The sequence below is a fragment of the Arabidopsis lyrata genome, assembly GCF_000004255.2.
Source record: "Arabidopsis lyrata subsp. lyrata unplaced genomic scaffold ARALYscaffold_7, whole genome shotgun sequence".
Taxonomy (NCBI): domain Eukaryota; kingdom Viridiplantae; phylum Streptophyta; class Magnoliopsida; order Brassicales; family Brassicaceae; genus Arabidopsis; species Arabidopsis lyrata.
Genome location: NW_003302549.1, coordinates 763,850 through 788,638, shown reverse-complemented (window position 1 = coordinate 788,638; position 24,789 = coordinate 763,850). Strand labels below are relative to the sequence as shown.

Sequence of the window (24,789 nt, the reverse complement as noted above, 5' to 3'; positions counted from 1 at the left end):
GCGATAGAAACTGACAAATTTAATTAGGAATTTAAACTGGCAAACTCATGAGAAGGTCATAAGTTCAATTCAACTGTCATAGCTGAAAATTATAGTAAAATTATGAAAGAAATGTCATCAATCGATAGGTAAAGTAGTTTTTCTCTAAATGGAATAATAATACTCCCTCCGTTCCGTTTTAGTTGTCGTTTAAGGTTTTCTCACACAAATTAAAAAAAATCATTAAATTTTATGTTTTACTCTTTATTAATATATTTAATAAAAAATTCATTGGCCGAAACATTAAAACAGTAAGTATAAAACTGGAATTTTCACCAAACATTTGCATCGAAAACTTAAAACGACAACTATTATGAAACAAAATTTTAACTCTAAAACGACAAATAAAACGAAACGGAAGAAGTATTAGTCATTGAATTTTGAGTCTTTGACCAAGGTCTTTGACCAAGGTCTTTGATCTAAAACTCGGGACAAATCCCAAAATGTGAATGTGGACTCACAGGGGTTTGATAATAATTGACTTTTTTTGGCACACAATATTGAATACTTGATGTAACCTATAATTACGTACTGCGAATAAATATTTTATTTCTTCTTTTTTTATTCTGTTAAAAATAATTCTTATATGGTTTAAATATCCTGACATTTAAAAAACTGGTACTCTGCATGACATTAATTTATTTATCCGCTAAATCGCTGGATCCTATGTAAATAGTGGCAGAGATATCTATTTTTAAAAATAAAATTTACTTTTGAATATATAAATCATACTTTTTTTTTTTTTTTCAATTGCTCAAAATGAGTGACAAGGACCATGTGCTAGAAACTATAATGGGCTTAAATTGGGTCCATTAGTAAAAGCACATTCAAAACCCCTCAATCTGACCCCAGTCCAATCACAACAAGTTTTCATAACGTAGGTAGACTAAATTTGTGACACATAAATTATGGCAAAATATCGACATTGTTTTTTTAACATACCTTACATTAAATAAAAATGTTTGTCTCAATGATTAAAAATAAATGTTTTCTATACGAATCTGATTAAACAATATAATCATCGTTTAGTCTGACCACATCCCATTATAGAAGAAGGTAAACTAGAAACCTTATCAATCCCAGACTCGAACACAATCCCCATTCCCATGAAAAAATGCGACTCAATGTGACAGTGAAACGACCAAACGCCTGGATTATCCGCTCTGAAACGCAACGCCGTCCAGCCAAACGGTTGAACCGCAACTGTGTTTTTCATTATCGGGTCGACCCGATTATACCTTTTCAGATCCTCTGACTCATTAAACTTCCCTTCTCCATACCCTAGTACCCAAAAATCATGACCGTGTAAATGCCACGGGTGCGTTTCACTATTGTTTGCGTTCATTGTATTCGCGTTTTGTAAAATCACGTCCACGGTTGAGTTGAATCTCAATCTGTAGATTCCATCACTAGTCGTCGCGTTAGCGTTAAGTGGTTTCGCGAATATGTCGTAATTTCGTGAATCGTAATTCTGCGGCGGCGTGAAACGCCAGTCGAACGCGTTTGTGAGGTTCTGCTTTAATGCGATTAGGTACGGCGTTTTAGGGTGGTGATAGGAAACGTTGTTGACCGACCAACGTCTGTATCCATTGACTTCATTTTGTGTATTCAGAAGCACAATGACTTTGTCAGAATTCTCCGGCGGCGCGTGAATGAATCCTCGACGCGCCTTGATTGCTAAGCTTTGTGCGAGACGGGAGCGCGTGTCATTCCATTCCGGTAGGAGATTGGAGGATTCCGGCGTGGGAGGACGCCGTCGTGGGTGATTCGGGTAGTAGTTGAGTACGGCGACCGGTGGAGTTGTTGCCGGACGGCTAACGATGCTTGTGGTGATCCAATAGTTTCGTCTAGGGTTTTGATCTGCCTTGAGAAGTACGGAATAAGTTTCGCCAGAGTATATAAAGAGATTCTTCACCGTGAATGGTTCTACGTAGTGTCCGTCTGCTTCAACAACCGTCAAATTATGTCCCTATTGTTTAATTTAACCCATCTTCCATTAGAGTACGAAAAGAATGAAACAGAGAAGACAATGAAAATGGTTGTCTTGAGTCTCAAGCTAAGTACCTCGATTTGGAAACTGAGAGCAGAGAGAGCCGTCAAGCTACCGATTCGAAGCCTGTATGTCTTTCCGGGAATCACCGTAAGAATTAAACGCGAACAATCAGCGTTTGAGACGTTACAGACGCCAGACACTAAGTTTGGAGGAGTGGTTTGGTAGTTTGAGCAGTTGAATCTTCCTCTTCCTTGTATCAAAAGCGACTGATAATATCAAAAACCAGAATCATCCTTTAAAATAAATTCAAGATCGATCAATCAAGAATCTGAGTTTGAGATATAAAAAAAGAACTCACTTGTGGCTCACCGACCCACTTGAAGGGTATTGATGCTAAACCGGTGGCTTTCTCTGACATGCTTTTGTGGTACCAATCAGTTAACAAAACATTCCGGTCATAATCGTATGTAAACGGTTCGGGCTCTGTGACCGGAGGAGAAACTTGAATCATTCCGATTAATCCAGATTCTCTCTGCATCCCATAGTGTGAATGATACATGTATGTACCAGGCTACAAACAAATTTAAAAACCAGAACATAAATACATGAAGAAAGATTAAAACTTTAATGTGAGTTTTATAATTCTTTACCCTATCAACAACGAATTGGTAAGTGAAGACTTCTCCAGGAAGAATTGGACATTGAGTAACACCTTCTACTCCATCGAACCATGGAGTCCCAATCTGAAACATAAAATCAATCTTTTTCAGTCATTCATCGAGTGCTTTGATTTAAAATCTTACGAGGTCGACTATTACGTACCTGTCGGATTCCATGCCAATGGACAGCGACGTTTTCAGTCATGAAGCTATTCTTGAGCTCAACAACAATGGTGTCACCTTGTTGAGCTTTAATGGTGGGACCTGGAAACTTACCATTGACTGTGATTACTAGCTTCTCGAAACAATCTGGTGACTTGAACTCGTACTTCACTTCCCATTTGAATCTCCGGATCTTTCCCTGGCCAAGGACGGAAGAAGAAAACAGAGCGATGAAACAGAGGACCATAAGATTGAAGACATGAATTGTGTCTAATGATCTCTTTTGTCTCATCATTGTTTCTTGAGTGGAACTTTTTTTAACAAACACTGATTGATTTTAAAAAGATGTAACGAAGATCGAGATTCTTGGTATTATCAATTCATGTGTACACATATATACATAGCATAGATACAGAGTTATATAGGTCATTGCATGTCATGTCTCATGCGTTTACAGATAAATCATTTGTCTTTTGGAGAAAGACTGGAGAGAAAACGCGTTTTACTTTTCTACGATTAATGATAATTTCAAATTGTAAAATTGTATAATATATGATTCTATGTACCTCATGTGTTTTGTATCATTTCCTACAAAAAGAAAATGTGTTTTATATTATAAAAGTCAAGTATGTTCGATGCTTCTACACTGCTTTTCCTTTTTCCGTAATAAAACCACATTATAATTGTTCTCTCATGTCTTAACATATACATTTAATTGATCGTAAGAACCTTAAAGCCTAAACTATTCATATAAAAAAAAACACGTAATCAAATCACTAAATGAATAATAGGTTTTACGGTTTATACTAGCTAGTTAGTCAGTCATTTAATAAAAAAAAAAAAAACAAATTTCGAATTTGAATACCTACAATAGAAAATAATTAACATGTTCATATCCAAAAAAAAATATGGATTTAGCGTTTAGGTCTGAAATTATTTACTTAATTAAAAAGACTTACTTATTGCAGTACATTCCACATTTTCACATAGACTTTTAATTTGGTCAAGTCTTCGATGAGGGTCAATGGTAAGAATAACTTGGACCAAGTCAGAGCTTAATTTTTGTGTCATTGTATTAAAAATCTACGTAAAAAAAAACATGTAACATGGTATTTATTACCAATTGTCAACAACTTAATAAATACTCCTTTTCGTTACACGAAGAAAAGTCACGTTAAAATATAAAATTCAACATTGATAACAAAATCATCATGTGGGATATTTTTCATTAATTAAATAATATTTTGAATTTGCATTAGATAACATATTTTTCTTTCCAAGTTCTCTTCAAACTGATCATCAAAAATTCCTCAATATCCAATTGATGTAATTATGTGACAACTATTTTTTCCTCAGAAATTCCTCAAGAATTGCTCAACAATTTCTCTAAAACAAATTACTATTTAATTTACAACTTATTTGATTTCGTATTCTTTTAGAGCGAGCTCTATAGATAATTAACATGAGTATTTTTTTAGTCATTTTGAAAAAGAATTAGTTAAATAATATTTTGAATTTGCATCACATAACATTTTTCTTTTCAAGTTGGATTCTTAGACGTAGTCATCATTATTGTGTATGAGATCGAACAAAACTGCAAGGCGCTCAGCTCATAGTAAGATTCTCGAATATACTGTTTGCTAGGACTGACCCAACGTCTGCCTACTATATCGATCGTTCTGGTGTCGCGTTGGTATTCGGAAGTTTATTCTACTGGATGACATTTACATTGGTATTTACATTGCGTGTTGGGATTGTTATTGCTCCCTCTGTTAGCAACTTGTGTAAGAAAATCAAACCAGTTAAGTATTACCCTAAAAAATAAACTTTTCACGTGTCAAACTATTACTGGGGAGCTTTAATTTTATCTGTAAAGTATATGAAAGAAAATTAAATACCTAAAAATTACCCTCTACTTAAACACGTTTAGGCTTTAGGGTAGAACTATACATCTTCACCAGCTTTCCACTATAAAACCCACATAAATGATCGGATCATTTTTCCTCATCTACTTGCTTGTCCGACAAATAATGGCTGCAAACGCAAATGCCTCATCTACTATTGTTTTCATTAATCACAAGTCTATGATTATGAATAATAAGTAAATAATCGCGAGTATGTTCTTAATACGTCTATTAACGCCTTTATTACAAGGGTATACTATTGTAAGAAAACAAGATTGGTATAATTAATGGCACTTTACATGTTATTATATACATATTTTTCTCTACAAGTTCTCTAATATTGAAAATATCATTTAAAGTACATCTTTAACGGTGGGATCTTCGTCATCCTCAAAAACATACAAGGATTTAAAGAGAATATAATAGTGTTCTCTAACAAGTAACAATATACTATAAAAAGCTAAATGGAGGGTTAAAATTTTTCTCTACATGTTTGTAAATTAAAAAAGCTTGAAGGTCTCCTTCGAGACAGATGTAGTAACTAGGAAGATTTTGGGGAGTTCTGATAAGTAAATCCCACTTCGCACTAGTAGGAATCTCTGTTATAGTAAAATTCATAGAAGCTATTGTAACTTTTGGCCGAGTCACATCTAAGATATGAACATAAGCACCCCAAACCCAAATACACAAGACGATGAGTAATAAAACACACGTGGGCGGAAGCTCTTTGAGGGCAAGCCTCAACCTAATGCAACAAGACTTATCGTTAGCCATTATCTAATGTTGAGGGAGGAGGAGGAAGAAAAAGGGAGCACAAAGAAGATTATAGATGTTCGAGGGGAGAACGGCCTATTCCCCCCTAACTATGTTGCTTTATCGTTTCCATACCCAAAATTTTCATATGTGCTTAAATCCTCATATACTTTACAATAATTTGAATTTTCAGCACAAACTTTATAAATCCGGTAAAAACCCTCAAATTACTAGACGGTGTTACTGTTCCGTTAACGGATGCTGACGAGGACGACACGTGAGCGTTTAAAACGACTGCGTTTTGACATACGTGGACTCTCATTAGACACAGAAACAAAACGACGTCGTTTTGAATAAAATAAAACGACGTCGTTTTGTAATTTGGGGGTTTAAATCGAATTAGGGTTCTTCCTCCTTGCTTTTGTCGAGCCAAAATCGTGAGTTTGAGAGGAAAAGCGAGAAGAGCGGCAGAGTGAGACGAAGATTGAGACGAGAGACGGCTGGATATTATTATTATTTTAACTATAATTATATATTATGAATTGAAATTTAAAATGAAAAAAAGTTTTTTTAAAAAATCTAATGAAATTCCAGTTCAAGATTTGACGAACTTTAATATGATCATAAATGAGAACTTTATTTGATATATAAAAGTAAAATATTTATACAATATTTGATCACATTTCTTTTGTGGACCAATAATCATATTTTATTTTTATACACTAAAACAATTTCCATAAAAAATTTGGAAATGTATTTATCTTATTTGAAATAATTTGTATTCAACATATCTTTTAGCACATAATCATATCATATGTATGCAACATATTACCATAAAATTAATATCAAATTGCAAAGATCAAACCAAACCAGGTTGCTTAATTCTAGATTTGAGAAAAATAAATGTGATCAGAAATGAAAATTTTGTTTGACATACAAAAGTAAAATATAATTGATACAATAATATTAAACTTATGGTTAGCTTTGGAAATGTATTAGCTTAATTTTTAAATCATTTGTATACAACATACCTCTTTTATCACAAAATCATGTAACTTATTATAAAATTAACATCAAATGGTTTTTTATAAGAAAATCTAAAATTTTGGAAATAATCTTGCTTTAATGGTATCTAACTAATCTATCAATTGAACATTGAAAGACCAATCGCAAAGACCAAACCAGGTTACTTCGACAATGTTCACGGAGTCATCTCCAGCAATGGATCCGGATTTACCCGAATCCGAAACCCGACCTGAATTCAATCCCGCTTCCACTGATTCCCCCGTCACTACCAATTCCGGCACCGTACAAACCGCCATGGACTCAGACTCCATCGAAGCTAGACCTGAAGCGACGACATTCGAATTAGCCTCATCACAAGCCACCTCCGTCGCCGATCTACCACCGGAACGATTCAATTCGCTCGACGAATTGACCCACGATCTCGGCTCGCTCCACGAGCTTTCGACCCTTGGCTCATGGCAAGCGATCCTCGAGAAGATATCTCAAGCCAGAGCTCTCTTTCTCCTCACAAAGCCTCACGAGCATCTCACTTATCTCACTTACCAAGTTATGGCTCTCGCGAAGCTTCGTCGCTCCGATGAAGCTGCTCATGAGCTTAATTCTTTGCACGATTTCGACGGGACGCATTACAGGTACGAATCGTTCCCTGAGATCTACCCTAATCGGAGAGGATCGATGGTTCCTTTCTCTTTACGATGGCTCTACGCTTTGATCCCGACTAAGCTTGGTAATCGTCAGGAAGGGTTAGATCGGTTATACGTTTTACTTGACTTTGTTCGAGATCGAATTAGAGAGAAAGAATCTCAGAGTTTAGATGGTTCTGTGGAATTGTGGAAGAAAAGAGAGACCTTTGTGATGAATTGCTTGCTAGGGTTTCATTTAGGTCACAAGGAATTTGGGGTATCTTTGGATTTGATGAAGGAATTGATAACTCGTGATCCGTTAGACCCGGTTTTGATTTCGAAACTAGGTTCTGTTCAAATGCAGTTTGGTGATATAGAAGGAGCTAAAACTACGTTTGATCGAGTTGAGAAGATGTTGAATGAAGGAAAGAGCAATGGGTTATTGAATGAGATACAGTTCAAGAATCTTGTGGGGAGGAATAAGGCTTTGGTTCATGTTGTGGCAAAGGACTATGTTTCTGCTGTGAGAGAGTATGACAAATGCATTGAAAGGGATAACTCGGATATTATTGCTGTCAACAATAAGGCTCTTTGTTTGATGTACTTGAGAGATCTATCGGATGCGATTAAGGTGATGGAAAGTGCATTGGAGAGAGTGCCAACCGCGGCTTTGAACGAGAGCTTGGTGGTGAACTTGTGTAGTATGTATGAGTTGGCTTATGTTAATCACACCGATGTCAAGCGGACGTTGAATAATTGGATTGCGCGTGTTGCTCCCGATGACTTTGATTCATCTTGTACCAGAGTTTGAGGTATTGTATCTGTTCTTCTTCCATTCTTGAATTTTCCCTTTTCTAGGCTTTGGCATGTCTAAGAACTGATTGGTAATGCTATGATGACTTCGATAAATTGCAAAGTTGTAAGAATCGTGAAGCAATCTGTTTAGGTAGATAATAAAGATGATGGTCTCTAGCTTTATTCATAATTCATGTGAATCACCTAAAATGAGAAGTATGTTCTATGTATTGGTTTCATATATGTCCATTGGAAAAACTAATATTGCTTACCGTATTCTTCTTAGTCCGTGAAACAATATATCGAGGTATCCAAATTGATCATCTGGCATTCAAAATTGCAGGTTTTGAGCTAAGCTAAGGTAATGAGCGAAAGAGTTTCCGTCATCTATAATGAAACAAATCAAAGATCTTGATCTTGCTGGGTTTGGCATCAGCTGGAGTCTCTGTTGATGTGATTACCGGCTACAAGTTTGTTGTAGTTTTCTATTGTAAGCTAGCAAATGGTTTGTTACCACCAAACACTTGGTAACTTTCTTGCATTCGTTTTCGTCATATTCATCTTCTTATAACGTTTTTTGTTACACTTGCTGTTAACCACTAATGACGAATGTGTGTTCTTTCAACTCTTCCTATGCACAGAGATTTTGAGTAATCAAGTATTTAAAGCCATGTATATTGAATATTTCGAGTTGAATATTCCCGTTCAGAGATCATTATAAGGACTGGATCAATAATTTGAATATTTCCAGTTTTTTAGAGAAATTTTCCTTTTCAGCTTTCAGATTCTTTGTATATCTTCTTAACAATATCAAAGGAATCAATTCTCGTACAACATGAATCTACCAACGAACTCTTTCATATAACAACCCTTTTTTAATTGGTTTTTGATTAAGGAAAAGTAAAGATTCTTACTTTACCCTACAGAGCAAAATTTTCTCCACGAAGCTAAATAATCCCCACAGTAACCCTCCAACACAAACCTACGCTTAACTTAGATCACAAGTAAACCCATACCCCAGATCCACAATATATACACATACCAACTCATAGGATTAACAAATCGACACTAACCAAATTCTGATATGGAGGTCCAAACATTTCCCACCGAAATCGTCTTTTTCGATCTAGAAACAACCGTACCGAACAAAGTGGGGCAATATTTTCACATTTTAGAGTTTGGTGCGATCATCGTATGTCCAAGAAAACTCGAGGAGCTAGAGAGCTTCACAACGCTTATACAACCTAAAGACTTGTCAGTGGTCTCAATAAGGTCGTCTAGGTCTGATGGGATCACAAGGGCTAAGGTTACAAACGCACCAAGTTTTGAAGATGTGGCTGAGAAGATCTATGGTTTGTTGAACGGTCGGATTTGGGCAGGTCATAACATTAGAAGATTCGACTGCATTAGGATCAAAGAAGCTTTCGCTGAGATCGGTAAAGCTGCCCCTGAACCCTCGGGGATCATTGATTCTTTGGGGTTATTAAGTGACAAGTTTGGCAAAAGAGCTGGTAACATGAAGGTACCATTATCTAAGAATATAAGGAATTTAAATATGAAACGTAGAATGAAGATCTTTGTCAAATGTAAATTTGTGTTTCAAACAAGCTTATTTAGTTCATATTTTGTTGTAGATGGCAAGTTTGGCAGCCTATTTTGGTCTTGGAGTGCAAAAGCACAGGTACATAATCATACTTTTGTGTTTGTGTTTTTATTAATGTTACGTTCTTTCAAAAAGATAAAATAACACACATATGTCTATAATTGCAGGAGTCTCGATGATGTTCGAATGAATTTAGAGGTCCTCAAGCACTGTGCAACAGTTCTTTTCTTGGTATGTCGTATTCTCGTAAAACAATTTCTTTATTTTAAAAATATAAAACAAATTAACTCATTTGTGTAATATACCCCATAAATATATAGGAATCTACACTTCCCAATCAATTGGAAGGAAAATGGCAAAGTTCTTCAAAGATCATGACAAGAAGTCGAAGTAATTACCAAATAGCCCAAAGGGCAATGCCTTACTCAAAGGGTAGTCTCGGGAAGGTAATAGTGTTTTTTTTCCCTATTCAAATTATAAAATTTAAATTACGGTTTTATTTTATTTTAGTTTTAAATGTTCTTGTTTGAATCAATACAGATGACACAGAATGTGAAGAATCTGTTAAGCAAAGCTCAAGGCAATCAAACTCTCCAAAACTTGATCAATCATTCTCATTCTTTGCTTAGATGATTATTGAAAGAATGAATTTAATTGTATATATTGCACATTTGTGTATACATTCATTGACTATATTACCAAATAATTCAATAGATAATTATTTATATTTTGTTTGTAATCACTAAATTTTTTTATATAATTTTAACCTCAAACTTTTATGAATACATTGGTATCGTTATGTAAACTTGAATCGCCACATTTATGGAAAATTGTAGAAGTATTCAATAATTGTTAAATATTTATGATATCGGCTAGAAATTACACTTATTGTATTAGATGGACACAAAAGCTAGATAAACATTGTCTTTCAATTTGTAGTTATACCAAAGTATAATCTTAAATTTTACACTAAAACTACTTTACAACTCATACTTTACAACTGATTCCGTTTAAACTGGAAATATTTTATCTGGTATCAATATGGTTGATGTATACTTATAGTCTTATACTGATACAAATGTTATAACTAATTACAATAAATATCAAATCAGATCGCAGACGGAAAAAAGTAAAAGAAAATTACAATAACGCCTAGATATGTTTGCCTTTTGATAATCTTTTGATCAAAATTTTGTTTTTTACTCCGTTTAAATTGGAAACCAACTATCCGTTATTGTTCTATATTAATGAAATGAAACTAAATAAAATATGTCTATGTTATTAGGAAGAAAAAGAATTTACATGGTTGCATTTGAATTATATATTCTGATAAAACTGTTATAACTAAGTATAATAAACATCTATTCAAATAGCAGACGAACAAAAAATAAAAAGAAAATTATATTAACTGCTAGATGTATTTGTCTTTTGTCGTATTGTTTATGGTTTTTGAAAACAATTATTATTATTTGATTGTGATTTAATTTTGGATAAAATTCTTTTCATTTACTTAAAATTCAATAATTCAGAATGAAATAGTTGGACATAATTAATCGTACGGGAAACTTCCTACACATGAAAGTGAAATATAGAGGAGTATGTGGCGTGGAGGAACATAGACAAAGAGTTTACAAAGGGAAACAAATTAACAATCTACAAACGTACGTATGGCCACAACCATGCCTATCAAACTTTTTCAAAGCCATTCCAAAAGCCTTTTTGTATATTTTTTTTCCATTCTCTATTAATTGAATATTTGGATTCTATTTTTGAAACTTATTATGTCGACTAGAGCACTGTATCTTTATGTAGTTTTTCAAAAACTAGCATTGCTGAAATATATATGTGATACGAGAGCCAAAATCACACGTTTAACCTAAGCTTATAAATCATCATAATTAACCACACAATTAGATAAAAAGAGAAGGATATAAATAACGGTATATAAATTCATCAGATAATCAGAGATCTTTTTAACATGCCACACCCAAATCTGAATTACTGAATATAATGCAACATTTTCAAAAGATATTGTATTACATATTGGTCTACTAGTTAAATGATTCATCGGAAGACCGATGTCTAGAATAATTTTCAAGGCATGTGCAAAAGTTGGATTTGCTTTTCATCTAAAGCTTTCAAATGACTAATCATTATTGAAATAGAAATGAAAGAATCCGGGTTGCAAAAGCAAATCAAATTACATATTTTAGGCATCTTATAAACTAGTGTTACTTGGAATAGATAGAACAATAATTTACAAATTTCTTAAATGTTTCTATCTTTTCAATTTGTGTTAAAATGTTCAAACTGGTAACTCTTTTTGAAAGGAAACTATAATTCAAAACAATAACACCTACACATTGTTGTGATTTTTACTGTAATATTTAAAATACGAAAAATAAAATTAATTTAGTTTATTGATACAGAAATTAAACAATGGGTTATAAATCAGATATTTAATGTGTAATATTTTATTTAGATATCAGTTTTTAAGTGAACAATTAAAAGAAGTGATGTGGTAAGGCATGAAAGACACGTGAACCAAACAAGTAGAAAAAATGTGAAGGTGATTTGATATAATCAATGTTTTAAACTAAAATTTGATTTCATATAGATTAATTGTTTATTACTTTAAAATTTGAAAGTAGATATAACTGATATTTTCCTTATGATAGATTGCCCAATCACAATTAAATAAATAATGTATTCAGAGTAACGTCTATCTAAGACATGAAAGACATGTGAACCCAAAGCAGTAGAAAAAGTGTGAAGGTGTTTCCAATGTCTGGTACGGTTATGATACATTACTCAATATACTAATATATTTAAGGTATTTTAAAATTTTCTTAGATATGTGTAAAAAACAATTAAAACATAAATCTTTATAAAAAGGAAGAGAATATTTGTTTTTATTGTGTACATTGTACAAAGATAAATCAATAACTCAAATTAACAAAAATAGGTACCTTGAAATCATCGGCACTTTGACTAATTAAATTAGGGAAAATTAGAAATAAGAGATATCTACTAAACTTTTTGTCCATATATACTTTTTTGGTGAGATTGTCAGTTTGGACGAAATTACCCTTACACCCTATTTTAAATATATTTTTTAAAAAATAATCATAAAAACATGTAGATATACAAGAGTAGAGGTGATTTGATCTAAAAAAATTTAGATTTGGTTTTAAAAAAGTTGATTTTTTGATAGATAAAGTTTCATCTAATTTTATTAGAATACGTTTTCTAGAGTTCTGCGAAACTCAGAGTGTGTATTCTGCATTTTTGTATATGTTCTACATATTTTAGACTAGATTTCTGTTCTAAAAATTTTAGAAATCCGAAAATCATATATCTAAAATATTTAGAACATGCATTCTACGCTTTGCTCTATGTTCTAAATTTTTTTGAATATCCATTCTACTAATTACTACATCTTCTGCCATCGTTAGATTTTGTAATCTTCTTTTAGAATGTAAATTCTACGATACTGTAGATTTGGTTTTCTGAAATTTTTAGAAATTTTTTAAATACAGAAAGTAAATCTTCAGAAAAGGAAACTAGATATTTATCGTAGATTACGTTTTAAATAGATATTAATTGTTTAGATTACGATCTACATAATTTAGAAATTGTTTTCTACGTTTATTAGAAAAAATTAAAACCAAAAACGTTTCTAAAGCCTAATTTAGAAAAAAAAAAAAAAACTGAATTTAGAAATTATTGTCTAATATTTTAGAAAATTTTGAAACTAAATCGTCTAAACCCTAAGCTCCCATCGATTTGTATTTTATGCTACTCGGTTTTTCTTCTTCTTCCCTAATCCACGAGTTTGCATTCATCTTCCACATATTTGTATCTTATTTTACCAGTTTTTTTTCTTTTTCTTCCACGATTTGTATTAGAATTGGATTTATCAGTAATACTAATGTTTATAAATATTTTATTTAACTTTATATAATATCATATTCTTAAAATAAATAAAGTCAAAGAGATGTATAGATCTCGTTACCAATACCTTACGAGATCAGTATATACTTATCGTCCCACCTTGTATCATAGAAAAGTTCAAATACACCATGTGCTAGTTATCCATTTTATTCACTGTTTTTCATTCATAAATAATCTCTAACTTTTCCAACTAATTGGTATATTATTTAAAGTTTCACGGAGGAAAAAAACACGTTTTTAAGTTTTTTATTAGGTCTCATAAGACTCTTTTTGAGGTAGAGGTTTAGTGGTTTTAGATTTCTATTTTAATTTTGTAAATAAATTAGGAAGTTTTATTTTTTAAAATTAAATTTGAAAGAAAATGAGGGTAAATTTGGGTTTTAAATTTTTGAAAAACCTATATGACCAATCTACTAAAATAAGGTATATATGGACAAAAATTATAGTAGATATCCTTTATATCCAATTTCCCCATTAAATTATGCAAGTATCAATTAAGAACATCAAAAATGGTAATTATAAAAGAATAATTCACGTGTCAAACCCCAGTCAACAAGATTCCATAGGACCCACTTATAAACGGCGACAAAAAAGTCTTTAAACGGTCGTTCTTTTGTTCCAAACGACCGTCAACGTCGACCGTCAACGTCGATATTAACTATCTCACGCGCCATCACTACACGTGATTCTTACCTCGACCAAATAACAGCTAAATGTGTTTCGTGATGTTCACTCGCTTGCCTCCGTAATTGATGAAACACTATATTTTTAGTAACTGTAACGGAACAAACGGTCCCACATTTGACGAAACACTGTCGTTTTTCACCAAATTAACGGAACTAACTAACGTTCTTCGAGTATATTCAACAAAAATGTGGACCCATGGAAAAAAAAAACCAAACAAGACTTTGCAATCATCATAGCAAAACGACGCCACGTGTATGGACCAGATATCTGACGTGTCAATTATTTTTTTATCTTCGGCACCCCTCACGTGTGAGACCCACACGTGTGGCTCACTATGAACCAGAAGCATCACTAGCTCACATGCATTGGGCAAATAGGGACCACTAACCACTGAAGTGACGCCACGTGTCTCTATCTCCCTTACTGTCTCGTCTATATAAACTTCCACTTCTCCGCTGATTAGAAGCACAAAACTCACCCAAAATCGATCCAAATTCCGAGAAATATAACAGTTTTTTCTTTTCCTCTGCTAATTTTCTCGGGAAAAATGTTCATTGAGAGCTTCAAAGTTGAGAGCCGGAACGTGAAGTACACAGAGAATGAGATTCACTCTGTTTACGATTACGAGACGACGGAGGTTGTTCATGAGAAGACCATCAATGGCAGTTACCAATGGATTGTGAAGCCAAAGACTGTCAAATACGATTTCAAAACCGATATTCGTGTCCCCAAATTAGGGTGAAACCACTCTTTACAAAGTTTTGATCTTTAACATAATTCCTCGATTTCTCCGTCGTTTTGATTTTGATTTGTTCTGTTTTGAAAGGGTTATGCTTGTGGGTTGGGGAGGAAACAATGGATCAACTCTCACTGCTGGTGTCATTGCGAACAAAGAGTGAGTCTTTTTGATCAAATCCGTGAAATTAAATTTGAAGTCTTTTTAATCGGGAAAATTGAATTTTTTTAAAAACAGAGGAATCTCGTGGGCTACGAAGGACAAAGTGCAACAAGCGAATTACTTCGGTTCACTAACTCAAGCATCATCGATTCGTGTCGGATCCTTTAACGGTGAAGAGATCTATGCTCCTTTCAAGAGTCTCCTTCCAATGGTTCGTTTTCGAAAACAAATCTAAAGTCAGTTGTTTTTTCTTTATAGTGTGTTTTAATTTTTGGGATTGTTGTTGGAAAAAAAAAACAGGTGAATCCGGATGATGTTGTGTTTGGAGGGTGGGATATAAGTGACATGAACTTAGCAGATGCCATGGCTAGAGCCAGGGTTCTCGATATCGACTTGCAGAAACAGCTCAGGCCTTACATGGAGAACATTGTGCCACTCCCTGGGATCTATGATCCTGATTTTATCGCTGCTAATCAAGGGTCACGTGCTAACCACGTGATCAAAGGTACCAAGAAGGAACAAGTCGACCACATCATCAAGGACATGAGGTAATCATAATAGTGACTAAAACAGAGTTATTCTTGTTTGTTGAATCGAATCTCCTCTGTTTATTGATGTTATGTATGTGTGTGATGTTGAATCTTAGGGAGTTTAAGGAGAAGAATCAGGTGGATAAGGTTGTGGTTCTCTGGACGGCTAACACTGAGCGTTATAGCAATGTGGTCGTTGGGATGAACGATACAATGGAGAATCTCATGGAGTCTGTGGATAGGGATGAGGCTGAGATCTCTCCTTCAACGCTTTATGCGATTGCTTGTGTTCTTGAGGGGATCCCGTTCATCAATGGAAGCCCTCAGAACACCTTTGTTCCAGGTTTCGTATAGTTGAAAGTTTATTCGTCGATCAATCGAAATTGGGAATCAAGATTGTTGTGACTGAATTTTGTGGGGATTTGTTTTAGGTCTAATTGATATGGCGATCAGGAACAATGTTTTGATCGGTGGAGATGATTTCAAGAGTGGTCAAACCAAGATGAAATCTGTCTTGGTTGATTTCCTTGTTGGTGCAGGAATCAAGGTTTGTTTAACTTGTGTAACAAGTAACTCTTTCTTGTTTGTGAAGATATTTGTCAAAAGACTTTTGTTTCATTGACTGTTTGTTTTTGTTTGCAGCCTACTTCAATTGTGAGCTACAATCACTTGGGGAACAACGATGGGATGAACCTCTCAGCTCCCCAGACATTCAGATCTAAGGAGATCTCGAAAAGCAATGTTGTGGACGATATGGTTGCTAGCAACGGTATCCTCTTTGAGCCTGGGGAACACCCGGACCATGTTGTTGTCATCAAGGTAAAGAGAGAACCAGACAGACACTCAAGACCTTTTTTCGTTGGCAGATTTTAATACCCATTGATCCAAATTGTTTGTTTGTTTTGCAGTATGTACCCTATGTTGCGGATAGTAAGCGAGCGATGGACGAGTACACATCAGAGATCTTCATGGGAGGGAAGAACACAATTGTGATGCACAATACCTGCGAGGACTCTCTCTTAGCTGCTCCAATCATCTTGGATCTTGTTCTCCTCGCAGAGCTCAGCACCAGGATCCAGTTCAAATCTGAGGGAGAGGTTCGCCAGTTCATAGTACTGGTTATTTTGGGTTTTCTGTTTTCATTGAATCGCGGCTTTGATGTTTTGAATCTTATTTTTTTGGCAGGGAAAGTTTCATTCTTTCCATCCTGTGGCCACCATACTCAGCTACCTCACCAAGGCACCGCTTGTGCCGCCGGGAACCCCGGTGGTTAACGCGCTGTCGAAACAGCGGGCTATGCTGGAGAACATTCTGAGGGCGTGCGTTGGGCTGGCTCCGGAGAACAACATGATCATGGAATTCAAGTGAACAGGAAGAAGCATCTAAGACCTTTAATTTGCTCATAATTTAAAGAGTCTTTAATTTGTGTCGTTGTTTGTTTTTTATTTTATGTTTTAAATTATGAAAGCTTGTGTTTCTAAGAGATCAAAGAGCTTTTAGTTCGGTCTCTGTAGGGTGTGAAGTAACTTGTATTTGTAGTAATCCGGATGGGTTGGTATATTTTGAAAGTGTTTCTAGGTTGGACCATAATTCCAATATCTCTTATGATTTGGTTTCATATGTGTGTAAACAACTTCTATTTTGAGATATATAATCATGGTTTTGGTCCAGTATTGATCTACGAGTGTATGGACAACTTTTTGTCACAAATTTTGCTCATACCACAATTATTATTTCATCGTAGTTGAGAAAATTCAATCTAGTTTAGTAGAAGATGGCAAGCAAATTTTTTAAAACGTAATGGTCGTTTTCATAACAATTCTATTTTAAATATAGTATAATTTGGAGGAATAAATAAAATGTATGGACCGATTCTTGATTCAAAAACGATTGAAAAGAAGTTTAAATATTACCATGGCATCATCAATGACCTCAAATGAGTTTTTATTAATAAAACTAAGAGATTGATGGCCCAAAATAATTCAAATTAATTATATATGTGGGAGGACTAATTTAATTAAAGATGCCCTGATACCAAATGAATCTGCTTGTTTCCCTTGAATTATTATTGATAATTAAGTAATCAATACAATTAGTAGTGAAGACAAAATACGATGACTCCGGAAACTCCAACAACTAAGCCTCGAAGTTTGGAGTTCAAAAGACGAGTGAAGAAAAAACAAAATTATTAAATAATCGATAGACTAATTATAAACCTAATCCTATCTATAAGCTACTGATAACTATCCATTTCCATAAACCATTGATATACAAAATCTCCAATTATTGAGCAACGAGACATAATATAGCTTTGTTATTTACTTCGTGTAAAAATATCTGTTGGGTGTAATTTTAACCATCAAAATTATATTATATAAACTATATCATAAATATGTTAGAATTGTGAAAGCCTCCTTATCCCATTGATTGACCAAAAGTTAATTAATGCTTCTACACCAAGAGGTCTGGGGTTCGAATCCCAGATATTGCGATTTATTAATAAATTTGCAGATTAAATGAGGCAAGTGTGCATGAGATCTCCAGCGAAGTACAATTATAGCCGTTCGCCAGGATTCTACGCAGAGAGAGAAGTGTCGTTGGTCGTGGATCATTGAAGGTGTCCGTCAAGAGCATGGAGAAGGAAGTGTCGTCTGTCGTGGATCTAATAAGGGTCGGAAGGAATTGTCCGTTGTAGAATCGTCTATGTAACAGTTCTCATAATTTGCAATAAATAATAAATCTAGACGTCAAAAAAAAAATATGTTAGAATTATGTAAATAGATAAAATAATTGTTAATATTCTAGAAGATTCCTTCACCAAAAAAAAAAAATATTCTAGAAGATTCTAGGATATATCGACATGTGCCGCGATCGGTGAGAATCATGACAATATGGGCCGTAGTCCACAGAAATCGGGAGAATACGGGCCATAACCGAATCCTGTGAATAACGTTATCCTCTCAAGAATCACGGATCCTATCAAGAGAATATTTGATGTGATCTTAATGAAAGAATATCGGATTCGACTTTATCACGTAAAGAGGCGGTTGCTCAAATCCAAATCCCAAGAGGATTAGGATCGTGAAGACTTCTCTATAAAAGGAGAGTCTCATTCGACGAAAGACGACACGAAATCGAAAGCAAACACAAGAGACTGCAAAAAAAGGCGAGACACACGACTCAACTAAAACACGACTTGGGTTTATAGATTGATTCGTTGTGCCTTGATTCTTGTACTTTGCAATCGATACTTTGATCAATAAAGTAATTATATTCGACTATTTTTCTTGTTTTCCGTAGACTCTAACGAATCGATTACTTTTGCCAAAACAATATCAAAACGACATTTATATTAAAGCAAAAAAATTATGTGATTTCAAATGATATATAAAAAAAGAGCTGATACTTTCCAAATACTAATCACTGTTTTCCATATAACTTTTATAAATTGTTAGTTCTGATGAGAGTTACTATGGACAAATTCTTATACACTAAAACAAAATTATGAAGGACAAAGATGGATAAAACATATTTAATCCAAACAAGCAAAGAGATTTAACATCTACAAACTTACTTGTAACCTTTTCACAGCATGTATAAAACTATTTTACCGCATGCATGTATATATAAGTCTCTACAACATGTATAAATCTTTTTGATATATGTATAAATAAAATATTTCGCAATAAGTATCAACTTTTCTGCTTTTTCTACGATGTGTATAAACTATAAACCATTCTATAACACGAATAAGTCTTTCATTTTCGTTTTGTTTATAAACTTTCTTATTACATCTTTTGATTTCTTTTGTTATGAAGTAGTAAAATAACAAATGGTAATTAGGTCATCTCTAAGCTTTGATCCGTGTGACGTGTGTTCGCATTAAGTTACTCTACACCTCCTCATCCCATTACTAATCATCAGACGCTTTCGTCGTCACGAGACAGGCCTCCATTTTTATATCCTTTTATTTAAACCTTTTTTTTCTAAATTTCCACCAATGATTTCTTGAAAAAATATTATATCACATGAAAGTTCATAACTAATGTCCCATATATAGGAATTATTCACACTGTTACTATTCATGTGACTTTTAAATCAGAATATACACTTTTGTTAATTATTATCTTAATTACCGTGAGTTGCATATGGTGTTGGGGTTTTTTTTTTTTTTTTTTTTTTTTGGTGTTGGGATTTATTTGCTTACAAAGTAATATTATTAATAAAACGAGATTCATGGTGCGCTTACTTCAACCTTCACTAGCTCTTAAAGTAAGGTGTGCTGATTTAGTATAAATTACTCGTTCTTTTAGCTAAATTAATTAATATTCGAAAATTGGTAATAAAAAACATATCCTCAAACTAAATAAACCCATATTTATAAAAGAGACAAGTGTGAAACTAAAATAATATGCAGGACATGAAAGATAGTTTCATTTCAATTTTTTTCTGCGGATCGGATTAATTTTACATGATGATACTAATTAATAATTAAAAACAACAATCTCAAGTTAAAACACACACAAACTTATTATAGGGTAATAGCAAATTTGAGCCATGCATATGTTTAATTTGATGGTGATAGTACGACGCGGTTTCTTGTTTTGTCTTCGTCGTGCTCCATTTGCTGTTCTCTACATTCTATGCTACAAAACGCTGCGTCCCCTCTACAATTTATTTATATTACAGACAAATATATCAATATTACTTTTTGATGCATTAGAAAAAGACGAATAAATAATTGAATCCTTAATTACTATTGGAAAGACGGTGTTAAAATAAAATTGATATCTTAAAAATGAAAAATAATTAAGAAAAAGAGTAGTTAGTATGTAAACATACTTGTACATGTAAATATCACGACCCGGAGCTAAACGGCGTTTGCAAAATCCACAGTTTCCAAGAAAAGACGACAACGACGACGGTGATGATCGCCCACCATCTTTTCTCTCGTTCCTCCGGTGATTTACCGGCGACAACATCCCCAAGAACCGCTGGTCGTAATTATCTCCGCCGTCAACCACCGTCATAGCAACGTCAGAGTCTTGGCCGGCGGTTTGATCATCATCAACCTCGATGGTGATCCTCGTTATGCTTGCTGTTCTCTGCATTTGAGGCCGTGGTCGACTCCCTATCAACATATTATCGTTTCTAAAAAAAAAGAAAGAAAAACTTTTTTATTTTTCTCTATATAATTTAGATTGTTGCTTGGAGAGGGGAATTGTGTGTTACCATGCCACTCGGTTTAAATACACACGCAATCATATGGTGTATTGATTATTTAATTCATGCCTACGTATTTACTTGTAATGCTTAATTTTATATGATATGATGATTAAAGATTCAATTATTATTCGTCAGGTCTTTATTGGTAGGCCAATAATTTCAGATATTTGGTCTGTGGACACCAAACATCCCTCCCAAGTTATATTTTATTTTCGACAAGAAGTAACTTATTAAATTTTTTAATGAATTTATCATTTCTATTCATTTTATATAATGATGATATCTAGATTTCGTACATGGAGTAAGGAATCTTTTTTGTATATGATCTTCAAAGAAGAATGTTTAAATCTTTGAATTTGAGTGTTTATATGATTCAATTCATAAATCAGTTATAGCATAGAAATAATAGTGTCTGTTGTGAACTGTGTTTTTCATTAATAGAATAAGGGATATATATACAAAGATAATAGCATGATACAGAGAATAAGGTAAAACCCTAATGGGCCATGGGCCGGTTATGGAGTCCATCCATATGGTTTATAACACTCCCCCTTGGAAGACATAACCGTGTCCGATACTAAACCGGGATCTCTATAATGCGCTGGGGAATGTTGCCTCATTAAAACCTTACCAGGAAAACCCAGTGGGACAAAACCATGGTGAAGGAAAAAGAGTACAACACGCATTACTCTCCCTGATTTGAGCATCACTGTAGATCCTTAAGTCCGCGCATCCCGATCTGATGAATGAGCTTCCGGAACGTTGAAGTCGGCAATGATTTGGTGAATAGGTCGGCTGAATTCTCACTTGACCGGATCTGTTGAACTTTGACCTGACCGTCCTTCTGTAATTCATGAGTGAAGATGAACTTAGGCAGAATATGCTTCGTTCGATCCCCTTTGATATAGCCATCCTTTAGTTGATCAATACAGGCTGCGTTGTCTTCAAATATGATGGTCTTTGATGTAGTAGCAGTTGCGCCTTAAATAAAGGCTGCCTACGTACCCTTGGAAGGGATCAAGCCACACGTAGTTCCTATTCATTGACCATACCATAATCTGATCTTATGAATATCCTGCATTAGTAAATCAAACTAAACCAAAGCAAACTGGACCTTCTTTGGTTAGATCAGTATAGAATAAACCAAGTAAACAACGCAGGAATAATAGACTTTAAAACTTAATCAAACCTTCCTTTAAACCTTTCCAGTGCCTTTGGGTTGATCATGAACTAAATTTAGACAGGAGACTCACGGCAAAACAAATGTTTGGTCTAGTGTGTCTAGCCAAATTCATTAGAACTCCTATGGCACTGAGGTATGGCATTTCCGGACTGAATGGATCACTATCCAATCTGAGGCTTCTCACCACCATTGGGCCTGGTCAATGGGCGGGCCTGGTCCTTATTAAATCTCCTTGAGTACTCTTTCAGTGTATGCCATTTGATGCACAAGGATTCCATTATTCACGTACTCAGGTTGTAATCCCAAAAAGAACTTAATTATTGCCTAGGTCTTTCAACTGTTTGGTCGATTACCCAGAGGTTTAAATCATTCATATACACTGCTATGATTACAAATCCTTTGTTTGCAAACTTCTTGATAAAAATACATAGACTGATCGGATCGTTTTTATAGCCTTCTCTGATGAGATATTCGCTTAACCGGTTATACCACATACGTCCGCTTTGTTTCAGTCCATATAAGGATTTGTCCAGCCTTATGCAGTGCTGTTCTCGAGAATCTTTCTTATCTTTGAGCTCAATACCCTCTGGTAATCTCATATATTATCCAGTGGACTTATATAAATATGCAGGCATTACATCCATTAGCCGCAAATCTTTCTCTTTTATATAGCCAGACTTAGCAAAGATTTAAATGTCTTAGCATCCACCACAGGGGAGTATATCTCCTCTATTTCTGGTCTTTGTGTGAATCCTTGTGCGACAAGCCGTGTCTGATATATTACGCTTTCACTATGTTTATTTCACACTATCACAAAGACTCATTTGTCCCACTGGCTTTACATTGAATGGTGTCCTTTGTATTGGACCAAACACATTCTTCTTCTTAATGATTCTTAGCTCCACGTTTTATGGTCTTGTACCATTTTAATCAATCATGTCTTTGAGTGCACTCTAGTATAGACGTGGGCTCCTGATCCTCATTCATTTCAGTTGCTACCTTGTGCGCAAATATTTTATCATTGATGTCGACATCTTTTCGGTTCCATTGTATTCTAGACATGATATAGTTTATAGAGATCTCTTTACACCTTCAGGACCTTGAGGTTTGGCGTCCCAAACCTCATTGATTGGTACCTTAGGGTTATGTCTATTAGCCGGCCATGTCTATGGTTTCTTGAACCTTCTCGGTTTCCCTTGCACCTTTCTTTGATTTCCGAGGGTTCTTGTCTTTGGAACCTTTTGGGTCTACCACGTTTCTTACGTGTTGTAGCCTCTGTAGCAACTTGATTGTGTTCCTTGTGAACATCAATACGTACTGGTGCATTAGAAGCTGGTATGTACGATTTTGTTACTCTCTTTGGGTCATTATAGGAATCTTGGCAATTGTTTTAGCTAGCTTTTGCAGATATATAGTCTTTTGGATCTCTGATGGAGTCCGAGGATCTTGCCATGTGAAGGATGTTTGATTCCATGTAAGTTCTTTGACCAGCTTGTTAGTCTCTCCACCCAGTGTTGGGAAAACGGATTCATTGAGATGACAATCCTTGTATATGGCCTTTGGCTCGAGATACTTAATGATGGTGGGAGAATCATTTTTAACGTATATTCCCATCCCCTTTTGAGGTCCTATTATCTGCTCTCTGTGGTGGTGCAATGGGTACATAGACTGAACACCCAAATGTCTTAAGATGGGAAACGTCTGCTCATGACCCGTTAGCAATTGGGATGGGGAATATCTATGCTCACTAGAATGGCCTGATGCGTATAAGCTCTTGTTGCATGTAATATTGCGTGTCCCCAATCAACTATTGTGAGTTCAAGTATGGACATGTGCCACGGGGTATACTACTCTCCCCCTCATGGACATACTGTAGCCATAAAACGCTTGGGACATAATTTACCAGCATTATCTAAACATATAGTCTTAAGTATGTGGGCTCACAGACTTATGGTCTGGGCCAGCAATCTAGCAAACACCAAGTTTCTAGTTGCTTTGACTGGTGATGGCCTTAGTATGAGTTTCCCTTGAGTACATGCTATACACGTGAGGTCCTTAAGGGGTGTGCCCTTTTGATTTTAATATCAGCTTTACGAATCATGTTAGGAGGTTGACCAAGCCGGTCATGCCATTAGTGAATCTCTTAGTAAACCCTTTTGTTTACTGTATTAGCCTTTATCATATTGACCTTGGCATAGTAAAGGTCTATGACGCGGGTATAGTCTCTAAGACCTTCTCATGGTCTTGGGTGCTCTTAGTAATATATGGGAATCCTTTGTTCCCTTCACCCTAAGTTTCAATGTGGAAACCATTCAAACACATTTCTTTGAAACTCAACAAGCCCCTTTGGGCTGGGTGAATATGAAGCATCTGAGGATGCGTGCCCTTGGGAATATGGGCCTGCCATGGGCCTGCCATGGGCCTGCCATGGGCCTGCCCTTAGCCTTCACTAAATTTAGCTATACCCGCAATTTGGCTAATGAACCATGTCTTTAGATATTTCGTTTATTGAATTCTCATAGTCATCTATCTCATGGTCGAAATCTTCTTCACCATCGTGATGAACTAAATGAGCTTCTAGATTCTTTTCAAACTCTCTTGATAGAGATCAACGAGATGCTTAGGTGTCATGCACGTCTTAGTCCAATGGTTTCCCCATTCCTCATCAGTGGCAAACAAGTTTATTTGAGTGTTGTGGTTTGGGTATACCGTGGCCTACCTCGATTATGACCAAAGTCGGGTCGGTGGCCTTAA

At 34.9% G+C, this 24,789-nt stretch overlaps 5 protein-coding genes across 5 annotated transcripts; 3 read left to right on the top strand and 2 right to left on the bottom strand.

Annotated features, from left to right (window-relative positions):
- Positions 1-968: 968 nt before the first annotated feature.
- Positions 969-3,359, bottom strand: LOC9302958 (L-ascorbate oxidase). The gene is made up of 5 exons (XM_002866840.2): positions 2,855-3,359; positions 2,683-2,775; positions 2,391-2,603; positions 2,104-2,298; positions 969-2,008 (listed from the first exon to the last, which is right to left on the bottom strand). The coding sequence occupies exons 1-5, from the start codon at positions 3,146-3,148 to the stop codon at positions 1,058-1,060; spliced, it is 1,746 nt and encodes a 581-aa protein (XP_002866886.1). The 5' UTR covers positions 3,149-3,359; the 3' UTR covers positions 969-1,057.
- A 3,301-nt stretch (positions 3,360-6,660) lies between these two features.
- On the top strand, positions 6,661-8,625 carry LOC9305003 (trafficking protein particle complex subunit 12). The gene is made up of 2 exons (XM_021018954.1): positions 6,661-7,971; positions 8,298-8,625. The coding sequence occupies exon 1, from the start codon at positions 6,708-6,710 to the stop codon at positions 7,968-7,970; it is 1,263 nt and encodes a 420-aa protein (XP_020874613.1). The 5' UTR covers positions 6,661-6,707; the 3' UTR covers position 7,971; positions 8,298-8,625.
- Positions 8,626-8,781: 156 nt separating this feature from the next.
- On the top strand, positions 8,782-10,299 carry LOC9305002 (protein NEN4). The gene is made up of 5 exons (XM_021018955.1): positions 8,782-9,476; positions 9,589-9,635; positions 9,725-9,788; positions 9,878-10,003; positions 10,098-10,299. The coding sequence occupies exons 1-5, from the start codon at positions 9,039-9,041 to the stop codon at positions 10,188-10,190; spliced, it is 768 nt and encodes a 255-aa protein (XP_020874614.1). The 5' UTR covers positions 8,782-9,038; the 3' UTR covers positions 10,191-10,299.
- A 4,289-nt stretch (positions 10,300-14,588) lies between these two features.
- LOC9302957 (inositol-3-phosphate synthase isozyme 1) lies at positions 14,589-17,296 on the top strand. Its single transcript, XM_002868884.2, has 9 exons — positions 14,589-14,936; positions 15,025-15,093; positions 15,172-15,307; positions 15,397-15,644; positions 15,743-15,969; positions 16,058-16,173; positions 16,269-16,445; positions 16,535-16,723; positions 16,812-17,296. The coding sequence occupies exons 1-9, from the start codon at positions 14,746-14,748 to the stop codon at positions 16,992-16,994; spliced, it is 1,536 nt and encodes a 511-aa protein (XP_002868930.1). The 5' UTR covers positions 14,589-14,745; the 3' UTR covers positions 16,995-17,296.
- Positions 17,297-20,038: 2,742 nt separating this feature from the next.
- On the bottom strand, positions 20,039-21,024 carry LOC9305001. Its single transcript, XM_002866838.2, has 2 exons — positions 20,469-21,024; positions 20,039-20,293 (listed from the first exon to the last, which is right to left on the bottom strand). Exons 1-2 carry the CDS (start codon positions 20,765-20,767, stop codon positions 20,194-20,196), a joined length of 399 nt encoding a protein of 132 aa, XP_002866884.1. The 5' UTR covers positions 20,768-21,024; the 3' UTR covers positions 20,039-20,193.
- Positions 21,025-24,789: the final 3,765 nt, after the last annotated feature.